The 18,970-nt window shown below is 39.9% G+C and overlaps 1 protein-coding gene across 4 annotated transcripts in view; it reads right to left on the bottom strand.

The window, feature by feature from the left end:
• Window positions 1–18,970, bottom strand: part of rsrc2 (arginine/serine-rich coiled-coil 2) — a 54,208-nt gene that overhangs the window by 31,572 nt on the left and 3,666 nt on the right. For 3 of the 4 annotated variants that reach the window (XR_011356259.1, XM_069933233.1, XM_069933234.1), the window contains exon 2: window positions 1,563–1,734. Coding sequence is in view for 3 of the 4 variants with exons in the window: in XM_069933233.1 (XP_069789334.1) it covers window positions 1,563–1,734 (172 nt within the window). In the remaining variant the exon portion in view is untranslated. Of the gene's footprint in view, window positions 1–1,562; window positions 1,735–18,245; window positions 18,386–18,970 lie in introns of those variants that run through there. The other variant, XM_069933235.1, reaches the window with a different exon arrangement.

The raw sequence follows: 18,970 nt of genomic DNA, 5'->3' as shown, positions 1-18,970 counted from the left end.
ATGGGCAGTTGGACCCCGTGGGAGCACTGTATCTATGCTCCCTGTTCTCCATGGGTCTGCACCACCAGCAGCCCAGCCTTTACAGCAGCTCCAGCAGTGCTGGTGCCGAGAACCCACTTGGATCATGGTCACAATCATTGTGATGAAGGAAAAACAAAATAATGGGCCTGATTACCAGATGGATCCAACTGACTTACACTTGTTCAACCACGTTGATATGATGGCAAACAAAAAAGCATACCAGTGTCTACTTCCACAGACAGATAAAATTTGGCACCACATCCCTCAACTACTGCAAGTGCACTATTTAAAATATCCTGTGAGAATGCATCATTGCCTGGTATTGGAACTGCTCCATCCAAGATAGCAAGAAACTGCAGAGAGATGTGAATGTAGTTCAGATCTGTTCACACGAACAGCTCTCCCTTCCACCTACATTTCCTGCTGCTCAGAAAAGCAGCTAATGTCTTAAAAGACACATCCATCCCAAACTGCTCTTTACCTCCTACCATCAGGAAGAAGAGGCTTGAGTACGAGATGGTGCACCACCAGGTTCAAGGAGAGTTTCTTTCCTGCCATCAATCCCCTGAATGAAATTATTCCTGGTTAAATATAATTTCCTTTGGTCTATTCTAACTGATCTTTCTCTCTTTACATTGTGATTTTACTGGTTTATGGGTTCACAAACGTTTTCATTGTAGCTCAGTACATGTGAAAATAAACTTGGACTCACAACTGGTAAGCATTAAGAGTATGCAACTTATATTATTTAAAATCTATTTCAGCATCTTTAGAAATTCATTGTTTTCCAATATTTGTCAACCTAACAATAAAAAGGTATTTAAAAAAAAAAGAATAAATCAATTCACATTTACTTTTTAAAATGCCAGCCTTTTTTGGACAGGAAAAAAAAATCACAAAAAATAATCATTTCAAACAAAAGATGGCATACCAGGCGACTAAGTTTCTTCAGGCAGGCCAGTGAGAAAAGAGCAAATTGATCCCTTTTACTTGCTATTATTTTGCAAAGTGAACGTCAATTTTTTTTGCAACTGGTATAAGCAAAGTAAGAAATCACTTGTTTCAATTTGGGGTCCCAAACATTTTAGACCGATGATCCCTTCAGGGACTATGAAGTCCCTCAATGACCCCCCCCAGGCATGGAATCCCAGCGCTGGACCGGGTGGGGGGCACTGGCAGTGAAGACACTGGATGCTCCTCATGCCTCTTTCTGTCCTCCTGTTCCCTATAAATCACAGTATAGGCCGAAGCCAAATGCAACATGGTGAGAGCTTGGCTGACACTGCCATAAGTGCTATATTAAATCAGCAGAATTAATGGTATTTAATGGTATTAAATCCCATACAATTACAACCCCCTGGTATTTATCAACTCTGGGGGTCAATATCAACCACTTTGGGGAACTCTACCATAGAACACCCAAACAAGGAGAAATTATTTACAGTAGCTACGTAAAAATTATAAAGTCACACACTATATTAATTAACGTCTTAATACAAAGACAAAAAACATATAGATACTGTATTTATAAAGGTACACACCAGATTTTTGTTTCTTTTCCCTAGATCTTGATCTTGATCTTGATCTGGACTGGGATCGTGAAGAATGATGCTTGTAGCTTTTGGGAGATTTAGACGATGTGGATCTCTCACTTTGCATTTCTGTGTCGGTAGATTTTTTCAAAACTAAATCATCCTGTTCAGTTTCACTTCCCTATTTAAACAAAAATGATAAAAGGAGAATCAGTTTGGATGAAACTAAAACACACCAAGTAGAAAACATTGGTGGGAGTTTTCTGTAGGGCCTCAAACAGCATAGTTATGTTGGAAAAAATATAAACCAGAAAACAAAGATAATATGATATCCATGGGAAACTTAAATCTACATCTAAATAGAGCAAACAAAATTAGTCGTGCAATAGGTATGAAAAAAATCATTTTTCAAACCAGCATTGAGGAGAATCAATGAAGGAACAGGCTATTTTGAACTATCACTGTGCAAGGAGAAAGAATTAATTAATAATCCAGTAATTTTGGTGACTGGAATTAATTTTGGAAATTATGATCATAACATCAGACTATGTATATACTGAACCCAAATGAATTGAATCATAAAAAAAAAGCAAACTATAGAAGGGGTAACGTGCAACTTGGCTGTAGCAAAATTAAGACATAGCTTACAATACATTGTCAGAAACCCCCAGCAGCAAAAGTGACTAACAAAAGTTCAGGATAACATGAAAGGAAAAAGATTTCAGCAAGCGAGACCAAAAATTTGAGAATGAAATACAAAAGAATGCATGAGCAAGGTTGCAATGAACATAAAACCAATAATAATAACTGGAATTACCACCTGTAGATATTTGAAAAGGATTAGTAAAAGGGTGTCTCAGAAAAGAGCAATATTGGTGAATTAAGACAGTGCCAATAAACATATTATTGAGTTAAAGAAGAAAATCTGCAGATGCTGTAATTGTAGTTTACCAAAAATAATGGAGAAATTCAGCAAGGTGTGTAGAGTTCTTTATGAAAAATATGGAAACATAACCAACTTTTCAGGCCTGAGGCCTTCATAAAGGTATGTCTTATATCCATTGACAGAGGAGATGCAGGAAAACTCCCATACAATTACAGATCCTAGAATAGTTCCCACAAATTGGAGGAGATAAGAGTGAAAGAAGAAAGGCAATGACTTTCTATATATAGTAACCGAAGTTAATGTGGGGAGTCTAAGCAATTACAAGGGAAAATAGTGAATTTATTATTTTTTGAAAGAGGATCTGAGGTTCAGGTAACATTCTGTTAATCCTGGAACTCTCCACCCAAAAATGGCTTCATCAAAAGTTTTCAAGTCTGTAAGAATACTCACCACCATCTTTTCAAGGGCAACTATGCATGGACCACAAATGTTTGCCTTGCCATTTATGACCAAATCTTGAAATGTGACTAGAAGAGTTTTCATGTTGGATGAACTCCTGAACATTCAGGAGGCGGGGCGGGGGGAGAGTGACTGATTTGAGTTATAGGGACATCATCACACCTGGGAGGCAGGAGGAGGGTAGATGGGTAATGCACAGGAGAGGGAAAGGGTACAGACAGGTAGTGTAGGTCATCTCTGTGAGCGTTCCCTAAATAACAGATTTGCTAGTGTTGCTCCAGTGGGTTTAAACTAGATTTGAAGGGAGAAGGGGAACCAGTGTTAGAGCAGATAGTGAGGTAGAAGAGGATAAAGGTCATGCGAGGACTGCATGTATAGACAGAAATAAAAGGTTTGTACATGATGGAAATGTTCTCAGGTGTACTTAGTTCAATGCAAGGAGTACTGTTGGAAAGGCAGATGAGCTTAGGGTGTGGAATGGCTTGTGGGATTATGACATTATTGCTATTAGTTCGATGGTTGTAGGAGGGGCAGGACTGACAACTCAATGTTTCGAGGTTCCATCGTTTCAGACATGACACAGGGGGAGGGTTGAAAGGGGGAGGAGTGGCATTGCTCATTAGGGAAAATATCACAGCTGTGCTTAAGAGAGGACACCCCAGAGGTCTCGTCTACAGAAACCATATGGGTAGAGCTGAGGAACAGGAAAGGTGTGACTATACTGATAGGGTTGTATTTCAGACCACCCAATAGTCAGAGAGAATTGAAGGAGGAAATCTAAAGAGAGATAGCAGATCGATAAGAAACAGAAAGTTGTGATAGCAGATTTTAACTTTCTGCATATTGACTAGGATTCCCATACTGTAAAAGGGCTGGATGACTTGGAGTTTGTCAAATGTGTTCAGGAAAATTTAAAAATCAATAATTTTGAGAATGCAGAGTTTGCATGTTCCTGTCAGGATTAAAGGCAAAGTTAACAGGCATAGGGAACCTTGGTTTTCAAGGGATATTGTGAGATATGGTTAAGAAGAGAGAGGTGTAAGCAGGTATATAATACTTAAAAAGGAAATTGGGAAGGCAAAAAAAGACATGAGGTTGCTTTGGCAGATAATGTGAAGGTAAGCCTGAAGGATTTCTCCCAGTATATTAAGAGTAAAAGAATAAGGGACAAAATTGGTCCCCTAGAAGATCAGAAGGGACATCTATGTATGGAGCCTCACAAGATAGGGTAGATCTTAAACAGTTTTTTTGCATCAGTATTTACTCATGAAATTGGCACAGTGAATAAGGAAGGAAGAGAGGGAAACAAGCAGTAGTGGCATGGAACATGAGGAGATTAAAGTGGAAGTTGTGCGTGTTGCCTTACAGTGAATAAAGGTAGATAAATTCCCCCAGGCCTGACATGATATCCCCTCGGACCTTGATAGAGACTAGTGTAGAATTTTCAGGAGCCCTGGCAGAAATATTTAAATCGTCCTTAGCCACATGTGAGGTGCTGGAGGATTGGAGTTTTGTTGTTTACTAAAGGCTCCAAAAGTAAACCAGAAAATTATAGGCTGGTCAGTAATTATTGGAGGGTGTTCTGAGAGATTGGGTATACAAGTATTTGGACAGCTGAGGACTGATTAAGGCTAGTCAGCATGGCTTTGTGCATGGTAGATCAGGTTTAACAAATCTTAGTTTTTCTGAAAAGGTTACTAAGAAAGTAGATGAAAGTGTTTCAATGCACTTTAATAAGACCGTTGACAAGATCCCACATGGAAGGTTACTCCAGAAGGTTCAGACACTAGGTAATGAGAAGAAGTCAAAATGACCTGATCCAGTGTGTAAAAGTAGATGACACAATTTTCTGGTTTATTTTCATTGTGTGATGACATTGTTTAATAGTTTTATTGTATATGTTGAACGTTTAATGGGTTTGGAGGGGGGTGAAAAGGAGGGAGGGAAGGTAGGGAGGAAAAAAGGGGAGAAAATGCCACTGTGTATATTCAAGAAGGAAGCGTTTGTGTGTATTTTGATTGATATGGTTCATAGTGTGAAAAATAAAAAATTTAAAAAAAAAAGAAATCGGATTCAAAATTGGCTGAATGGGAGAAGACAGAAAGTGGGAGTGGATGACTGCTTCTCAGACTGGAGGGCTGTTTGTTTGATCTGGATGATAATGTAAACTATATTAACAATTTTGCTAATGACACACTAATTGCCATTTCACTCACATTTCAGGCAGCATCCAATTCATATCCAGAGGCGCCTCGTAGCACCCTCCAGATCTGATGGAGCCAGGGTGACTGTTTCTGCAGCGCTATCCAACATAAATATGTGGTAAAGCAATGGCTATCTTCCCTATCCATAATCCCCCACACAGGTGGAACCGCTGTGTTTCCCAGAACAGTTCCAGCTGCATGGGGGATGGCACGTTTTGAGCCGCAGAGACCGAAGTGCTCAGTGAGGTGCCAGAGTGGCCAGCCTGACTGTCACAGCCCGCACCAGCTGTCCCCTGACGTCCTCCACTGGCCACCCTTGCCCCGACGGCTGCCCCAGCCAACCTCCCTTTGTAGCGGGGCGGGGCACTATCAGGTAGCGGGGAGTTGGGCCATGGGCTGATGGGAGTCATTAACCAGCCCCTAAACAGCTGCTTAGCGTGGCTGTACGTTCAGGTGAGGAGGGATGGCATCGGCGCCTCGGAGGTGCTCTTGCTGCATTCAGGTACATACGTACGTACGTACGTATTTAGCTGCAAGGAGGTATAATCTTCGCCTTTACACAAAGGTGTTTGGTCCACTTAAGATTGTAGACATTGTTGCCAGAAAGAAAGACTTTCAAAGCTTGCAGAGGGATCTGGACCAAATGGAAAAATGGGCCAGAAAGTGGCAGATGGTATTTAATGCAGACAAGTGTGAGGTGTTGCACTTAGGAAGGACAAAGCAAGGTAGGACATAAACAGTAAATGGTAGGGCACTGAGGAGCAGAGAGGAATATAGGGATCTTGGAATACAGATACACAATTACCTGAAAGTGGCGTCACAGGTAGACAGGAATGAAGAAAGCTTTTGGCATCTTGGCCTTCATAAATCAAAGTATTGAGTACAGGAGTTAGGATGTTATGGTGAGGTTGTACAAGACATTAGTGAGGCCAAATTTAGAATATTGGGTGCAGTTCTGGTAGCTAAACTACAGAAAGGATGTCAGTAAAATTAAGAATGCAGAAGAGATTTACTAGGATGCCGCCGGGTCTTCAGGGGTCAAGTTACAGGGAAAAATTAAATAGGTTAGGACTTTATTCCTTGGAGCATAGGAGAAACCTATCAAAAACCTCTATTTGATAGAGGTTTACAAAATTATGAGGGGTATAAACAGAGTAAATGCGCATAGGCTCTTTCCACTTGGATTAGGAGAGATAAATACATGGCTTTCGGTGAAAGGTTTACGGCAGTGGGTCTCAACCTTTTTCTTTCCACTCACATACCACTTTAAGTATTCCCCATGCCATAAGTGCTCAGTGATTAGTAAGGGATTGCTGAAGGTGGTATGCAGGTGGAAAGAGAAAAGCTTGAGAACCACCGTTTTAAAATCACACCTAATTGACTCGTTAAGTGCACAGTTTCATAACTCCAAAGGAAATGAGCCAATTACAATTTTTCTCAAGCAAAATATTTCATTAACAATTGGGTCTCAAGCAGTGATTCTCAATCTTCCCTTCCCACTCACATACCATCTTAAGTAACCCCTTACTAATCACAGAGCACCGATGGCAATAGGGCTTACTTAGTGGTGAGTGGAAAGAAAAAGGTTGAGAACCACTGGTTTAGGAGGAAATTTCTTCACTCAGAGAGCGTTGGGAGTGTGGAACGAGGTAAATGTGGGCTCACTCTGGTTTTAAGAATAAATTGGATAGATACATGGATGGGAGAAGTCTGGAGGATTATAGAATGAGTGCTAGTCACTGGGATTAATGCAATGATGTTTTGAGACAGACAAAGACCGAATGGCTTGTTTTCTGTGCTAGTGTTCTATGGGACAGGGTAATATCAATTGATTGACTTGAAGCAACTTTTGTCTTGCACCTTTTATATTCAAAACACATTTAACTTTACCTGATTATATGTAGTTTTCTCACTACCCCTTTATTCTCCTTTGCTATTTGACAAATGTAAAAATTCAGAAAAAAGGTTTTTTAATTTTTTCATCATCAGGAATCATTATGCTCAAATTAATCACCATGCTCAAATCAATACACGAGATAAACATGGGAACCATAAATAAATAGCTTCTGACTAAATTATCGACATTCCTAAACTACGAAAAAATCCAAGTGATCAGAAATCAGAAAGTGAGAGCCCTACCTTTGAAAGACAAGGGATGAACATTTAAATTATAGATTAATCATCGATGCCCCACAATTGTGAGCAAAGTTTTTGAGGAAAGACAAAATCAGTTAAACCAAGAATCTGGGTATCAAAGCAAGTCAGACCTAACTTGCTGAATAAATCTAATTTATAATTCACATCAGGTGGCTAAGTGAGGCAATGATAACCAGATTTCTGAAGCCACTGTGCCCCCTTGTGAATCAAACTGGAATATGTGCAACTGCAAGATGAATAATACATTCAATTGAAACATCTGTAATTGAACACAATTCATATCTGAAAATCATTTTAACAGTATTTCAAAACTGATCATTCATAATTTTTTTTTTAAATTTTTTATTTTTTACACCATAAATCACATTAGCCATGATATACACTATTTCTTTTTCACACATATACAGTGACTTTTTCTCCCCCCCCCCCCCACCCCCCCCATCTCATCCATTTTAGGTATACAATCTAGGCTGCATTAAACCAGTCAGACAATGTTGTCATTCAACAAAATTACACCAGAAATTCTACTGAGTCCATTCTTTTCTTTCCTTCTCCTTCCATCAACTTAGGTAATGTTTGTCCCCGGTAGGTTTTTGCTATTGTATTTAATGTAAGGCTCCTATACTTGCTCGAATATTTCAATATTATTTCTTAACCTATCTGTTATTTTTTCTAATGGAATACATTTATTCATTTAAATTTAGTAGTTTCTTCCTTTTAATTTGGTTATGTATTCCATTAATATTTAAAGACATATAGTTCAGCGTAGCCCTTTTATATTTTGTTTATCTTCTCTTTCCGTTTTTCCATCATTACCTTTCCTCCTTTTCCATTTCTGTTTTCTTATTTTCAACTCTTTATAAGACAACATTCCTACAACATCCAACATTTTCCTTATTCTCCTATTTCTATCTTATTTATCCCCAATCTCCCCTTCACCTCCTGAGTTGTCCTTTATCCCTTGTCGGACAACCACATCTCCCCTCTCCATTTGGATTTGCGAATCCACTCGCAAGCGTCAACTGATTTTGCAGTGACCGCTATTTCCCCCCCACCCCGCCTCCCCCAGAAAAGATTTCACTTTTCATATGTCACAAAGGTCACTCTTTTAATTCCCTCCTTATTCTCTCTATTCCATTACCTTCCCTTATTAATTCTTGTCTATACTATCTATATTTTCCTCTAAGTACAGATACATTCATGTATGCTCATTGTCTCTATTCACTCTTATACCTCTTTACCCGCATACATATCAATCGTGATCATTTTTACTCTCATTACCCGTCTTCATCCCTCAGTCTATTTTTGTCTTTACCCACATACATATCAATCGTGATCATTTTAACTCTCATTACCCGTCTTCCTCCCTCAGTCTATTTTTGTCTTTACCCACATACATATCAATCGTGATCATTTTAACTCTCATTACCCGTCTTCCTCCCTCAGTCTATTTTTGTAATTGTTCTGCAAATTTTCGTGCTTCTTCTGGATCCGAGAATAGTCTGTTTTGTTGTCCTGGAATAAATATTTTCAATACCGCTGGATGCTTTAGTATAAATTTATACCCTTTCTTCCATAAAATCGCCTTTGCTGTATTGAACTCTTTTCTCTTCTTTAGGAGTTCAAAACTTATATCTGGATAAATGAAGATTTTTTGCCCTTTATACTCCAGTGGTTTGTTGCCCCCTCTTACTTTTTCCATTGTCTTCTCCAGTACCTTTTCTCTTGTAGTATATCTTAGGAATTTTACTACAATAGATCTTGGTTTTTGTTGTGGTTGTGGTTTAGAGGCCAATACTCTATGTGCCCTTTCTATTTCCATTTCTTGCTGTAGTTCTGGACATCCTAGGGTCTTAGGGATCCACTCTTTTATAAACTCCCTCATATTCTTGCCTTCTTCATCTTCCTTAAGGCCCACTATCTTTATGTTATTTCTTCTGTTATGGTTTTCCATTGTATCTATTTTTTGAGCTAGTAGTTCTTGTGTCTCTTTAGTTTTTTTATTAGATTTCTCCAATTTCTTTTTTAAGTCTTCTACCTCCATTTCTGCTGCTACTGCCCGCTCTTCCATCTTGTCCATTTTCTTTCCCATTTCTGTTAAGGTCATCTCCATTTTATTTATTTTCTCTTCTGTGTTGTTTATTCTTTTTCTTAAATCCTTAAATTCCTGTGTTTGCCATTCTTTAAATGACTCCATGTATCCTTTAATAAGAGCAAGTATATCCTTTATCTTGCCTTTCTTTTCTTCTTCTATTTCACTGTACTCTTCCTCTTCTTCTTCCTCTGGGTTGAACATCTGTTGTTTCTTTGGTGCCCTTTCCTCCTCTTCTTTCTTGTTTCTATTGTCTTCTGTGGTCTCTTCTTGCTGCAGGTGTTCTGCAGCTGTCGTTGCCGGCTGTGGAGATCGACTCCCCAGCTGGTCCCCCCTCCCGTCGGTGTGTTTTTTTTCATTCGCATCGCGCACTTTTACTCGGCTCTGCGAGCCATTTTTGTAGTCCATTATTTACCGACCTGAGGGAGCGGGTTTCTCTCTCCGCAGCGGGCCTCTTCGGACAGGTAAGGCCTTCACCTTTTTCCTCCTTTGTCTTCTCTTCCTCTCTTCTTACCGTTGCTTTCGATTTTTCTTTTTTTGTCGCCATCTTCTTTCCACCTTTATACTCACTTTTCTGTAACTTTTATTTCTGTGCCTTTGTGTTTTCCTTTGTTTTTCCCGACTTTTCTGGAGAGGGCTGGAGTTCACCGTCCGGCCACTACTCCATCACGTGACTCCTCGATCATTCATAAATAACGAGTGAGAAAGATACATGTTGAAATAAACAAATCATCACAGAAAAACAAAAAAAAACAGTGGTTTTAGGGGGTGTGGGAGAGAGAAATCAGGCAACCAACGATGGCAAAGCAATTTAGGTATATTGAATTTGTGCAGGAAAGTGGTAGTAAGGTAATGTATTCGTGTCATGATCTCATTCAATGGCACAGCTTGCTCAAGGAGCGGCATGGCTTAGTTCTCTGATTACCAATCAGTAGAGAGGGAAGTGTGACGCTAGGCCTGCAATTGTTTACTATATACACTAGCAATTGTTGAAGAGGAGTTTGAATGTAGGGTAGCTAAGTTTGTTGACAACTCTACATTGAGTGAAAAAGCAAATTGCAGAGGATTATAGATAGACTGAAGAGATAGATAAATTAAGTGAGTAACTATCTGACAGATGGGAGTACAATGGTGATAAATGCAAGGTCATCCAATTTGGAAGAAATAATAGATCAGACTGAAAAATTGCAACATGCTTTGTACAAAAGGACCTTCGGGACTGATTGTACTTGAATCGCAAAAAGTTGGTTTTCAGGTGCAACTGGTAAATGGCCTTCATTGCTAGTTTAAATTTAAGAGCTGCAACTGAAGAGAGTACTGATGAAGGCATACCTGGGAGTGTTGTATGCAGTTCTGGTCTCCTTACTTGAGAAAAGATTCACCAAGTTGATGCTAGAGATTACCCTATGAAAAGAGATCGAGTTGTCTGGGACTATACTCTGGAATTCCGAAGAATGAGAGGGAATCTGATAGAAACGTAAAATTATGAAAGAGATAGACAAGATCGAGACAGGAGTGTTGTTTCCATTGGTAGGTAAGATTAGAACTGGAGGACATAGCCTCAAGATTCAGACGATTTGGTAGAGGATGGATATGAGGAGGTACTACTTCTCCCAGAGTAGTTAATCTGTGGAATACTCTGCCCAAGGAGACAGCGGCCTCATTAAAAATATTTATGACATAGTTAACTACATTTTTGCATTGTGGGGAAATTCACTATTCTTCCTTAATGATCATTTCAAGCTTTGCTGTTTTAAAATCTAGTAATCTCTGTCTTTCACATTTGACCTTTCTGTATTTTATTTTTACTTTTCTCGTCTTTAACTTTTGCTGTAGTCTCTGCTTTGCTTCCTAGTCTTCTGCATGGATTCCCATCCTCTGCCACATCAGTTTAAACCCTCTCAGACAACACTAACAAAAAAACTCAAATAGGACATTGATCCCAGTCCTATTCATCCTCACTATTTTCTATCTCAACTCTGGGCCTCATCCTGCCTTTCTAAAAAATATTTTATTGAGTTCAATAATCTTATATTCATGTAATATTAACATAACAGAAGGAATTAACAAAATGTATACATAATATATAACTGGTAAAAATGCTCTTAACAGTTTCCAATTTTTGTTATTAATTAATATTAAGATTAAAATGAAAATCACGAGTTACTTTAAGCGATCTGCTCATAACTTGGTAAAATATTAATTAATATTATAGTCCAGGACCAACATATATAAACTCCAATTAATCAACATATTTTGAAACAAAGAAAGAAAGAAAACTAATACTAATCTAATCACTCTCTCTAATCAATGTTACTTATATATAAAAAAAGAACAATAGAACTGGATCAGATTACTACCTCCAGAAGCAGATGGAGCATCGCCGGAGCAGCCCAAAAGCCCAAAACTGCCAGCCATGATAATATACTATGAACTGACCCCCATCTTTTCAAACTGGAACTTAAAAAAAAATTTTTTGATATTATATCTTTTATTTCCAAACTTAAATATGCTATTACATCATGTAGCCACTGTCCATGAGTTGGTGGAAGTTCATCTTTCCACTTCATTAAAACACCTCGCCTGGCTACCAGTGTACTAAAAACTAAAACCCTATCGAGATACAAAGATATTGTCGGATCATGAATAAAGCCAAACAAGACAATTAAAGGGCATGGATATTAGTCTTAAAAATCCTTGATAAAGATTGAAAATGTTACCCCAAAATTTTCCTAATTTGGAATATTCCCAAAACATGCCAATTAGTGAGGCCTCAAAAATTTTACACCTTTCACACAATGGATCAACATGTGCTTAAAAATGAGAATTTAAGTTTAGACATATGTATTCTATGTACCACTTTAAATTGTAATAAAACAATATCTAGCACAAAATGACGCATTCCACTCTTAACTTGATTAATTATGACAGTCCTCATTTGAAAAAGTTATATTAAGATCCCATTCCCAATCATTTTTAATTTTAACCATTGAGGTTAGTCTTAAATCCAATAATTATAAATACATAATATTAGCCCATTTGAACAAACAAAATCAAAAATATATCAAGAATATTTGAGTCTGCGGTTAGAGGAAAATCTTGTAGCTTAGATTGGACAAAATGTCTAACTTGGATCTTAAATTTAACTGACAATTATTCAAAAGAAGCAAAATTCTTATGGATAAATAAGTATTTGTAACTTTTAATACCTGATCTATACAATTCCTTAAAACCTGGATCTATTACAGAAGGTGAAAGAAAGTGGTCATCTACAATGGGACTCACCAGAGAAAAACTATTGCAATTCCTCATTATCTGATTCTGAATCAGTTTAAAAGATAATGGTAAAGCTCAGATACTCTAAGCCTCTCAGAAACCTGCTTAAATATAATCTTCATGGAAGAGTCATCAGAAGAAAACCTTTCTTGCATCCTCAACGCAAAAATCCAGCGTCAGATATATGCAAAGGAACATCTAAACAAGCCTGATAAGCAAAGGGGTGGATTGATCATGCTTTGTTTGGGCTTGTATTGCAGCCAGTGGCACAAGAAATATTTCACTGGTAGAGGGAAGAATGAATTCAATTAAATACCAGCAAATTCTGGAAGCAAACATTACAAAATCTGTAAAAATAATGAAAAGAGGATGGTTTCTACAACAGGATAATGATCCTAAGCACACCTCAAAATCCACAATGGACAACCTCAAGGGGTGCAAGCTAAAGGTTATGCCATGGCCCTCAGGGTCCCCCGATCTAAACGTCATTGAAAATCTATGGATAGACCTTAATAGTGCATACAAGTCAGCCCAAGAATCTCACAGAACTAGAAGTCTTTTGCAAGGAAAAATGGGCAAAAAAAATCCCCCAAACAAGAATTGAAAGACTCCTAGCAGGCTACAGAAAGCATTTACAAGCTGTGGTATTTGCCAAAGAGGGTACTGACCCTGCAGGGGGGGTGGGGGAAAAACTTTTGCTTTGGCCTCTTTTTCTTTTTTGTTATTTTGAAAATGTAATAGAAATTAAAAATTTTATCTTGCTTAAAATATTAAAGAAATGTGTCACCTTTAACTTTATGCCTTTTAGAAATCAGGTCATCTTTTACTCATTTAGCTATTCACAGTATCAGAAATTTTGACTAGAGCTGCCCAAACCTTTGCATCTGCATGTGTCATGACAAATAGCTGTTTAGCTCCCTTTTCAGAAAGCCCTTCAGCCACCTGAGACATCCCTGACCTTGCACCCAGGAGGCAACATAATATCTGGGTATCATAGAATTGCCCATCTATTCCCCTTACCATGGAATTTGGTACCACAATAGCTTTACCTCTCTTGCCAGCCTTTTTGTGCAGCAGAGCCACCTTTGGTTCATGAACTTCCTGCTGCTGCTTTTGCCTGATGAGTCATGTCTCCCAACAGCATCCAAAGGGGGCCTATATCTGTTTTGGAGGGAAATGACCACAGGGAACTCCTGAACAAACTTCCCGCTGCTGCTTTTAATCAGCCATTCATTCTTCAGCTTTCCTTAGCCCTTAGTTGCGACATGGGGTTACTGACTCCAGGAGAGCCACAGACCAACGTAGGGCACCAGAAGCAGGAACAACCACCCCCCCCACCCCCCGGCCCCGAAAAGGAGAAGCAGAAGAGACATCCCTACAGAACGGTGTTCAATGGCGGCAGACTGACGAAGCGCTCAACTGCTGTGGGTCCCAGAGGCTGCTCAACACTGGCTCATGTGAACCTGGTATTGGAGGCAGGATTTGAGAGGGCGCTGAGGGCAAGAAGGGCTCCCAAAGAGCTTCAGACACTGATCATATTGGAGGTTTGGATCTGATGCTCAAGTTGCTGATGAAGCTGTACGGTTGCCAGAGTGCTGGCAGCAAATCCATGGACATCTTAGTATCTCAGAATGGACTCTCTTTTGCTTCTCTATTGTTAGGGGCACCAGGCAATGCTCATGGCGACTTTATTTACTTTATGGCTGACAAAAGTTAAATAATAATGAACTTTAAGTATTGTTTTTATAATCTGTATAATTACATGGTTGAAAAATTTAAATAAAATATTCAAAAATAACAGTAATGAACAGAAAGTATTTTGTCAGGGACTAGTGGAGTTCCTCAGGGATTGGTTCAAGGATTTTTGCTCTTTGTGATTTTTACAAATGACCTGAATGAAGAACTAGAAGTTTACGGGTTATACGAAGGTTGGAGGTGTTGTGAATAGCGTTGAAGATTGTCATATGTTAAAACAGGTTATAGGTAGAAAGCAGAGTTAAGACATAAAAGCGGCAGATGGATTTCAATATGGATAAATGTGAGGTGATGCATTTTGGAAGGTCAAACTTGATGAAGGCAGAGTACATGGTTAATGGTAGGATACTTAAAAGCGAGGAAGAACAGAAGGACCTCAGAGAAGAAATCTGTAGATCTCTCAAAGTTGCTATGCAGCTTGATAGAATAGTTAAGAAGGCATATGGAGTATTGGGTTTTATTTGTCGGGGAATTGACTTCAGGAGTCGTGAAGTAATGTTGTAGTTCTGTAAATCTTTGGTGACACCACACTTAGAATATCATCTTAAATCATGATGAAATGCTATGGTCATGGCCAGAATTAATACATACTTAAGGACTGGACCCACTGCAATTTGCCCACCTTCATAATTATTCCACAGCAAACACAATATCACTGGCTCTCCACTCAGCTCTGGATCACCTAGAAACAGCAACTCATATGTACAGCTGCTCTTCGTTGACTACAGCTCAAAGCCTTTAACACCATTCCCTCAGTGCTGGTCAATAAGCTCCAAACCCTGGGCTTCTGCTCCTGGAATCTTGACTTCCTCACCGGAAGACCACAGCCAGTACCATTTGAAAACGTCTTCTCACTGACGATCAACACAGGCGTACCTCATCATGCTTAGCCCACTGCTCTACTCACTCTAAACCATTAACTGTATGGCTATCTACAAATTTAGCGATGACATCATGGCTGTTGGCAGAATCATAAATGGCAATGAGGAAGCATATAGGAGGGAGATAGATCAGCTAATTGAGTGATGCCACACCAAAAAACATGCATTCAACTTTAGCAAAATCAAGGAGAGGATTGTGGATTTCAGGAGGAAATCAGGAGAATATGTCCCAGTCCTCAGAGGGGTCAGCAGTGAAAAGAGTCAAGTACTTCAAATTCCTGGGTCTCAACAACTCCAAGGATCTGGCCTAGAGCCTCCATGTTGATGCAATTATGAAGAAGGCCTGCCAGCAACTATATTTTGTGAGGAGTTTGAGATTAGGTATCTCATCAAAGACTCAAACTTCTATAGGTGTACCATGTAGAGCATTCTGGCTGGTTGCATCAATGTCTGGTACAGAAGTGCCAAAGCTCAGGACAAAAAATCTCCAGAGGGTTGTTCACTCAGCCTGCAATAACATGGACACCAGACCACTCCATCGAGGACATCTTCAAAAGGCATTAAGAAAGCAGCCACTATACTCCGCCTCCCAGGCTATGCCCTCTTCACTCTGCTACCACTGGGAAAAAGGTGCAGGAACCTGAAGACAAACACTTCATGGCTCTAGGATAGCTTCTTCCCCTCTTGCATCAGATTTCCAAATGAACAATGAACCACAGACATTGCCTTACTTTGACTTTTTCTATACAAATGTTCACATTATGATGCTGCTACAGAATGCTTCTGACATGTTCATGACAATAAATTCTGATTCATTACAGGAAATTATGTAGGGGGTGCAGGTGAAATTTAACAGGATGTTGCCTGGATTGGAAAATGTCTTATGAGACAAGGCTAGCAGAGCTAGGGGCTTTTGGAGCTAAGGATGAAAAATGACTTAACAGAGGTCAACAAGATTATGAGAGGCATGGATAAGGTAGATAGCCAGCACCCATTTCCTAGGGCGGGATTAGCAAACACCAGAGGACATCTGTACAAAGTAAAGTTTAGGTAGGGGAGATATTAGGGGCAAGTTTTTAAAATTAAAACAGAGTTCTGGGTGCTTGGAATGCATTGCCAGTATGGTGGTGGAGCCTAGAACCATAGGAGCATTGAAAAGATCCAGACATACAGATGAAAGAGGGTTATGAGGTAGGCATATATAGGTCAGCACAACACTGTGGGTCAAAGAGCCTGTACTATGCTGTAATGTTCTGCATCATGTATGTTCCAATTTTAATGTATTATTACATGACAATTAAAGGAACCTTGGCCTGTGATGACCCTGGCTACATTTGCTATCTTTAGGCATCTTCTGGGCACTTGTATTGCCAAACCAGATTGTGATGCAACCAGTCAGTATACTTTCCACAGTACACCTGTAGAAGTTTGACAGAGTATGTTCCAACATGCTAAATCTTCCTCAACTCTGTAGAAAGTGGATATTGGTGTGCCCTTTTCACAGTTGCCTCAATTTGCTAACTTCAGGAAAGGTTTTTTGAGTCATAAACTCCTCGAAACTTGGTCTGTCTCCAATTCCTTCTTGACAATGCAAACCGGCATATGATCCCTCAGCTTCTTTTTGAAAAATCAAGAATAACCTCCTTGGTCTTGGTGATGGTGAGAGGAAGATTGTAGTCTGGCACCACCCAACCTAGTTCAAAATCTCCATCCTGCGTTCTGACTCATAATGTCTAGTTATTCGGCAAGCAATGGTGGTGTTGCCAGCAAATTTGTAGATTGAGTTGGAGCTGAACATACCTGCGCAGTCATGGGTGTGCAGGGAATAGAATAGGGGACTAAGCACATAACCAAGGGGAGGTCCTGTGTTGATGGTCAATATGGAGGAGGGGTAATGCAAGGCTGCTGTCATCGGAATTCTACTAAAACACTGCATAGAAAAACAGATCAGAATCACAGCACATGTGGCAGCCATTCAGGCCTATAGCAGATTGCCATACAGTTTCTCAGTGCCTTTCAAGCACAGATCGGACTTCTTGAAAGCCTGGACCGAATCAGCATGGTCATTGTTTCACCTGCACACATTTACCTGATGTCACCTTTGATTCTTTTGTAGATCTGACTTTTGAAAATCATCTTAAAACGGGTCGTCCTTAACCCTTCCTATCACTGGAATCGAAACTAGGCAACTGATTTAGATGAGAATTGTCAAACATCCCGGAGATTCGTTTTCCTGTATTTAATCAAGACAAGTAGGATCACACATTGACGAAGGGCTCAAGCCTGAAACGTTGGTTATGGCTCTTTATCTCTGACTTGCTGAATTTCTCCAGCATTGTGTTTTTACTTCAGATCACGGTGTCTGCAGACTTCCGTGCTTTTACTCAACCAGGATGGGTTTTTTTTCCCCAAATAAAAAACCTTCTGTAAATACAATGCAAACATAAGAGTCTATTCTTCCGGATATTCGCCTTTACATCTGTGCACCGCCCAGATGTAAAACCGTAGGAGCCGGCGATAGGATTTGGGCTGACGTGGCGACAAACTTTAATGAAAAAATTATGTTCGTGAGAAACTTTGAGGTACGAATTGTATGGGGGGGGGGGGTAAATATTTGTGCATGCCAAGTCGGGATACCCAAGGGGTGGGTATTTTTTGGCAGAACAAACCCACAAAGCAGCCACCTGCAAAGCTTATTCTATATCATGCACAGACGCCAGCTTAACCCCTCTTTCAATTAAAGCAGAAACAAGACAAAATTCAGCCGACTACTGACAAGAGAATTACGGTCTAAATGCCTGCCACATTGTCGTGTTTCAAGGATGAATGTTCCAGAAAGATTTCCAACATGGCGCCTGCCGCCATTTTCTCTGGAGCCACTTTCATCGTTTCTATATTGAACTGCGACTTTTCCCGATTCATGGGCATCACCCAGCAGCGTCTCAAACAAAACGACAACACGATCTTGGGGCTCATACGTACCGCCATGTTCTCGAGAGCTCCTGGGGAAAAATAATGTTTCCCCCACCGCCAACGGGCCCGGCCAGCTCGCTGCGTCAAGTCGACAAAATGCCCAGCGACGAACGAGCCTGTCGCCCCACGCGGAGCCACAGTGCGCACGCACCAACCCGCCACCGGGCCAACGCTCAGACCGAGGGAGGAGGGAGGGGGCCTTCACGCAGTCCAACGCTTTGATGCCCTATTCTTTTCCAACTCGTCTCATCCTCGCCCTCCTGCTTCTGCAAGTTTGCACGGGATCTTATAGTTTGCATTAAGACAGGGAGTTTCTTCCATGCAGCGGGGGGGGGGGGGTCAAATTTTAAAAAAGACATCAACCCTGCAGAATATAACCATTTCCCCCAGTTCTGACCAGAGTTGTCGACCTCAAACTTTTAACTCTTTCCAGAGATTCCGCTGACTGTCACCACTCTTTCTGCTTTTACTGCTTAAATATTGGAGAGGTTTAGGGAGAGACTTCTAAAATCTGCCACTGATCAGATGCACTGTGGATTGGAGTTTTTTTAAAAAGCCAAAAGATAGGGTGATTGGGCAGGGATAGAGCAAGGAAGGAATTTTTAAATTCGATGAAGGACTTTTTCATTTAATAGGCTGGAAGATGGAAAATAGTTGGGGTTTAATGAGTGAATAGGATTTAATACACCTCAGATCTTTATAATAGAGATTTGACTTCGCGTTGTCCTAGAAAG

This window comes from Narcine bancroftii, chromosome 4, assembly GCF_036971445.1.
Source record: "Narcine bancroftii isolate sNarBan1 chromosome 4, sNarBan1.hap1, whole genome shotgun sequence".
In the NCBI taxonomy this organism is placed as follows: domain Eukaryota; kingdom Metazoa; phylum Chordata; class Chondrichthyes; order Torpediniformes; family Narcinidae; genus Narcine; species Narcine bancroftii.
This window is presented reverse-complemented; position numbering and strand designations above follow the sequence as displayed.